Source organism: Alligator sinensis, unplaced genomic scaffold (assembly GCF_000455745.1).
Source record: "Alligator sinensis unplaced genomic scaffold, ASM45574v1 scaffold614_1, whole genome shotgun sequence".
Classification (NCBI taxonomy): domain Eukaryota; kingdom Metazoa; phylum Chordata; order Crocodylia; family Alligatoridae; genus Alligator; species Alligator sinensis.
In genome coordinates this window covers 561,028-567,115 of record NW_005842294.1, presented here as the reverse complement: position 1 = coordinate 567,115, position 6,088 = coordinate 561,028, and the positions used below count along the sequence as shown (strand labels likewise).

General features: G+C 40.6%; 1 protein-coding gene across 1 annotated transcript in view; it reads left to right on the top strand.

Moving 5' to 3' along the window:
* Nucleotides 1-1,424: 1,424 nt before the first annotated feature.
* The window catches only part of VEGFC (vascular endothelial growth factor C), a 134,117-nt gene continuing 129,453 nt past the window's right edge, over nt 1,425-6,088 (top strand). Inside the window, exon 1 of the mRNA XM_006028183.3 lies at nt 1,425-1,486. Within this exon, the coding sequence (XP_006028245.1) occupies nt 1,430-1,486 (57 nt within the window). The 5' untranslated portion in view covers nt 1,425-1,429. The remainder of the gene's footprint in view (nt 1,487-6,088) is intronic.

The following is a 6,088-nucleotide window of genomic DNA, read 5'->3' as shown; positions in this document are numbered from 1 at the left end:
CAGGAATATCCACTACTAGGTATCTACTACGTGGATTTTGACATCATCAAAGAGAAAAAACAAAGGAGTGAAAGATACTTTAAAAAAAAAATACTGAGGGCATACTCTTCCAAGCCCCTGAATACAGATATCCTATGACGGACTTGAAGTCATTAAATAGTAATATTCTAAATATTGTAGCAGTATTTGAGGGAGGAGTAATGGATACACAAGCATTCTGGGCAGACATAAGTAAGTAGGACAAACAAATGCTAAACTTTCCATTAGAGCATGACTGCTGTGCAAGGGTCCGATCCAAAGCCCATTAAGATGAAAGGATAAGTACCCTTTGATATTTTATCAGAATTTGAGTAAGTTTCATGTGACCCGTTTTAAGATCCTACCTTGTATTATACAAGACAACACTAAACATTAGGCCAGCCAAAATAGCTATCCTTGTAAATCGCAGAGTGTAAAGAGGAAAAGAGAGAATGTAAAACACACAAGCAGTAAAATGGTGCAGTACTTTTAAACACTTCCTTTCTAAAGATACAATAACCAAGATAGGACTGGGGAGGAAGCAAAGCACTAATTGAACATCAGCACTGTACCTAAACCTTTGCTATTACGCCAAGAAACATAGGAGACCAGGGTGTGAAGTTTGAAGCCACAAAACACGAAGGACAAGATACTCAGAGGTGAAGAGTGATTTTGTGTATCTTGGTTTCTTTGATGCTCAGCATGAGATGCCCTTTAAAGAGATTTGTTTTTAGAGGTTGGGTGCTAAACATTTTCTGGAAATCAGGCTCTGGTTAAGGTGTCTAAAAATACGCTTCTGAAAATGGAACCACTCAGAATTACTAATGATTTTTGTAAATCTTGGCCAACATTCAGAATTTTTTTTAAGTCCTCTTCATGACACTAAGAGTGAGTGAGTGGTGGCGGTGCATGGGAGGGGTGAGAGGGGGTATGGGTGGGGAAAAAAGGAGGCTTACAACAGCACGTTTACTTTTTGGAATAACTTCAGTAAAGCACCTCAAGGTTCTTTTGATTTGTTGTTCTGCCTGTCTTTAAGACTTACATTATATATAACAATGAAATCTGCCAGCAAGAACTAATGATCTTGTGTTAGAACAAATGCAAAAACAGCACTATTCGTCTTTTCGATGTCTTAGACATGCATCTTATTTGCTAGAATACGTGAGTTTATTTAAGGAGAGAATACAGAGGGGTTTAATTTTAAATTTAAACCAAATGAATGACTAGCTGCAACCTAGTCTGTATGGTATGCAAAAGCAAGCAAACAAACCTAGTTAGAATTGAGTGCTATTGACTTTGCTGATACTGTTGTTACACTTTCTCAAATCTCACCCTTTCAGCTCATGTTTCTTTTTGCAGTTCCCATATGACATTTCCTATCATTGACACATCCTGCTTCTGAAATGTGCCTATGTTTCAACAACTGTTTTCTATCTCCACTCATTTGAAAGAAACATGGACATATCAGGTATGCCTAGACACAGCAGAGGAATGTGCATGGCAGATGTAGTGCATACATTATAACACCAACTTTGCTAAAAGGTTGTGGTTTGGATTTTTAAAATGTTTTTGTTAAATTACATTGTGAAACTTCCTTAAAGTTGTCCAGTTTCAGATTCAATTTCTTTGCTAATTTTCATTTTCTTGAAGGATAGAGAATAGTGCTGAATGGACTAAAAATGTATATAGATACCTTCATCTAAATCATGTTACTTGTGCAATTCACAAGGCCAACAAGCTAGTAAGCACTAGTTAAAACCTTAGAATAAATGTCCTTTAGGGAAAATTGGGCATTTGCACAAAAATGACGTTCACTCTTATTTAACATGCACATAAATTAATTGTATAACATTCTTCTGCTTGATCTGAGGGCCAAATGAAGGGTAAATAATCTTAGTACGTATCAGAAAAAAAGAAATGGTATTTCCACATTTTATAGTTTTACACAGCAGATTTGAACCCAGGGAAAGTCATTCTCTTTTTTACTAGGTTTTCCAGGTTGGTGACTAGGATTTGGCAAAAAAACTCATGGGTTATATAAAATAATTTCTTTGCTGACTCAAAGTACATAAATTAGATGCTGATAAGATTTACTGTGAAAGTTCTGCATACTCAGATATACTGCACCCATCTCACATCATTAGATGTCCATGCAAAGACTTGTTTAGGATTACTAAAAATGTAACTTCAAGAGCTTTTTTGACTTATCTTTTCATAATAAAACTTATTATGTGAAGTTATAAAGCAGTTTGCCTGCAAAGGTTTGTGGTTTTTTTAATTACTTAGTTATTTACCTAGCTAATTTAATTGCTTAGCTATTTTGGTGCAATTTGTGCTTGAAAGATATAAGGCCTTAATTCAGAAGGACATGAAAAAGAAATGTTCAAGAGCAAATTCAAACCACCAATAGAGTTTTTCTTCTTGGGGATATAAAGTATTGTGGGCTTGGAGATGAAAAGAATTACAAGATTTAGGAAGTGGTGGACTCTAATTGGAGGGTTCCCGAATTTTGGCTGTGATCTTACAGGCTAGATACATTCAAAAAGCCCAAAGCGGAATTAATCTAAATTGCATGGTTTTCTGTAAGTAGTGTAGTTTAGATCTCCTTTTGGTGGAGGGAGTGCAAGAGGGGGTTCAAATCTTAGACTGGGTTTTGCCATTTTTAAACCAGTCTGTGTGTGCTGAACTTCTGTCCTGTTACAGGTATAGACTGGTTTCCAATCACATATACCAGTAAAAGTGTAATGTCTGTACCTGGCCACAGACTTTACAACCTTGAGTAGTCATTGAGCTCAATGGGGCTACTCTCAGGCATGCTATCTAAGTCTTTGCAGGATCAGGGATTTGATTATAAAGTGAAAAATACAGATGGAAAAAATTTGCAAAGGGAACCAGGGAAAATACAAAGAATCTGGCAATTGGATGTCTTGTGCCCTGGTTTACTTTTGGAGAATTATGAGAGAGCCCTTACCTGAAAGTCAGAGAATGGAATAGCTGGATCTAAATATGTTTCAACCAAGCATGTTTCTGATAACTACTGAAGGCCTCGTCTGTTCCTTGATAACCTACCATGTTTGGAATTGTGGCATTTATAACTAAGTTCAGCGTTTTCCAGTTTATTCAAGCTAAAAGTTTAAGATATTCCTTTTTGTGGATATTTACATTTATGTTAACAAAGGATAAATGTGCACTTATCCTTAACCTAAAGTTACATTATACTGTGGTAATTTAGCACTGAAGTTGCTTTTTTCTCTTTCTTTTTGTAAAGTCAAGTCAGTAAAGGCAATTTTCCTTTCTACAGATACAGGTATATTAAAAAAAACTTTCTATAGGATGATGTCATCTTGCATAATGTTACCATGTTTAAACTCAAAATGATAACACTGTTCTGTATAGGGTTGTATTTTTGGAATACATGTTGCATTAGCTCTGCAATTGTATCTGCACAAGTGTAAGAGGTCTGGTAAGATGCCCCTGGAAGACTGAAGGCTCAGTAAAGCATTATAAGCAAATATTCTCTAATTATTTACTGTCAGCTAAACCATTCAACTCCCACTTGGCCCTCACTGAGGTGCCATGTAGGTTTTCTTGAAAATAATAAAAGTTTTCTTAGTAGCTTTATAGATAACTTTAGCAAAATGTTTTATTGGTGCACAGTATGCATCGCACATTTTGTGTTCCTTTCTCATTGTTCTTTTTAATCTTTATATGCAGCTCTTTAGTCTTTAATGCTCTTTAATATTTTCTTTTAAAATATGAAGTAATCACTGTTTGTGATTAGCTGCATATGAAGTAATCACTGTTTGTGGGGAATAATTTCCACAGCAACATATTTGGATACCCTCAGGAGGAGAGAAGTATGCCACCCTCACTCTGGCTGAATATTGACTGTTGCTTCTTGGGTAGTCACACTGTAATAGCATGAGTAAAGATGGCAGAACCTGCTCAAGTCACTGCAGTTTAGTTTGAGACCAATACCCTTTTCAGAAGTAAAGGAAATGTAGAATATCTGCACACTTTAGCATATATTTTAGAAATATTTAAAAAAAAATCCTTGTGTCACTAACGCTCCAGTAACACTGTTGACATCGAGTGAAAAAGCAGCATGTGGGGAATGCAACCCCATCCTTTCACACGACCAGGATTAGAGCAAATGTATGTATACTGCATTACTTTCATTAGCAACATGTGGCTTAGAAAGGGGTTCTTTTTTAACCCTAGCTTCAGCAAAACAAGGTACCACTACCCCATTTCTATTAGAGCGGCTTCCAATAAAAGGCAGCTTTAACTTGAGGATGACTCCAGTTCTGTTTGGAAGGAACACAGCACAATAGTACTGTCTGTCTGTCTCTTTTTATTAATTACCCCTCAGGCTGCCAAAAGTCTTGCTTCTTCCAGGAGTTAGAGCAGCTTGGCCCTTACTCCTCTTGCTCAGGCAAGTGTTTCCTAGCAGATCTCTCATGCCCAGTGTCTCTCATCAAGTAACTGATTTGGAACCCACAAGAGGTTTAACCTCAGGCCTGCCAGGTTCCTTGGTGCCCAAGTTACTTCAGGGCTGAAGGATGAGCATCTGCCTTAGAGCTTAGGGTAGCTGGCAGCGGTGTTGAAGAGGGGCTTTAGGAGCTCTCAGGCCACAGCAGGGCTTAGATAGGGCTGTGAACCCTCCAGGATTGCCCTGGCGATTCCAGAAATTAGATATAAATCTCCGGGAGACTGCTGAGAGTCACCCAGGAGACAAATGATAGGGCAGTCATTAAAATAAATATTAAACATTAAATCTGATGTATACAGTAGTCCAGTGTGTTTTTAAAATATAATAGTGATGTGCCTTCCTGATGTAATGACTCATTAATGTCATGACGTCAGGTGATGAAACCTCCCGCAATAGATTCAAATAGAGTCAGCAAGCCTAGGCTTAGGGGACTGGACCCAGGGGTGCAGGAGGTGTGTGTGGGATGGGGTGGGGAGGGCGGTGTTTGTGTGGGTCTGTCTGTGTGTCGATGAGCGTGTGTGTCTGTGGGGGTGTCTGTGTGTTTATGAGTGTGTCTCTGCGTGTGTGTGTGCACGTGCATGCCTGGGGGGGTCTGTGAAGTGTGTCTGTGCATTCTGTGTGTGTGCACGCGCACGTGCATGCCTGTCTGTGTGTGTCAGTGTGTGAGTGTGTGCATGTATGTGTGCCTAGTAGTAATGCACTATATGTGTGTCAGTGGGTGTGTCTATGCATGTATGTGCGTGTATGTGTGTCTATGTGAGCGTGTGTGAGTCTGAGTGTGTCTGTGTGTCTCTGCATCTGTGTCTGTGTGCCTATGTGCCTGTTTGTGCACATTAGTGTGTCAGTGTGTATGTGTGTCTGAGTGTGTGCATCTGTGCATATCTGTGTGTGAGCGTGTGTGGGTGTGTCTATGCATGCATGTGCGTGTCTGTCAGTGTGTGTGGGGGGGTATGTGTGTGTGTGTGTCTGTGCATGTCTGTGTGAGAGGGCGGGTGTCTATGAAGTGTCTGTGCACGTGGGTGTGCGTGTGTCTGAGAGTTCCTGTGTGCCTGTCGGTGCATATTAGCGTGTCAGTGTGTGTGTGTGTCTGAGTGTGTGCATACATGTATGCTTAGTCCTAATGCACTATATTTGTGTGTGTCAGTGGATGCATCTATGCATGTGTCTATGGACGTATGTGTGTGCAACTGCATGTCTGTAAGTGTATGTGTGTCTATGTGAGTGTGAGTCTGTGTGTGTCTCTGCATGTGTGTGTCCGAGTGTGCCTACGTGCCTGTCTGTGCACGTTAGTGTGTGTGTGAGCATGTGTGCCTAGTAGAAATGCACTATATTTGCGTGCGTCTGTGCATGAATGTAAGTGTCTGTGAGTGTGCGTGTGCCTATGTGAGTGTGTGCATGTCTGTGTGTGCGCGTGTGGCTATGCATGTGTGGTGTGGTGTGGTGTGAGTGAGTGAGCGAGGGGGCCGGTCCCTGCCCCGGGCAGAGCCGAGCGGCTGCGTGAGGCGGCGGCGGCCCCGCTCGCTCTCGCTCCGCACTCCTCCCCCCGCTCCCGCCGAGGCACAGGCAGGGGGCGCCGTG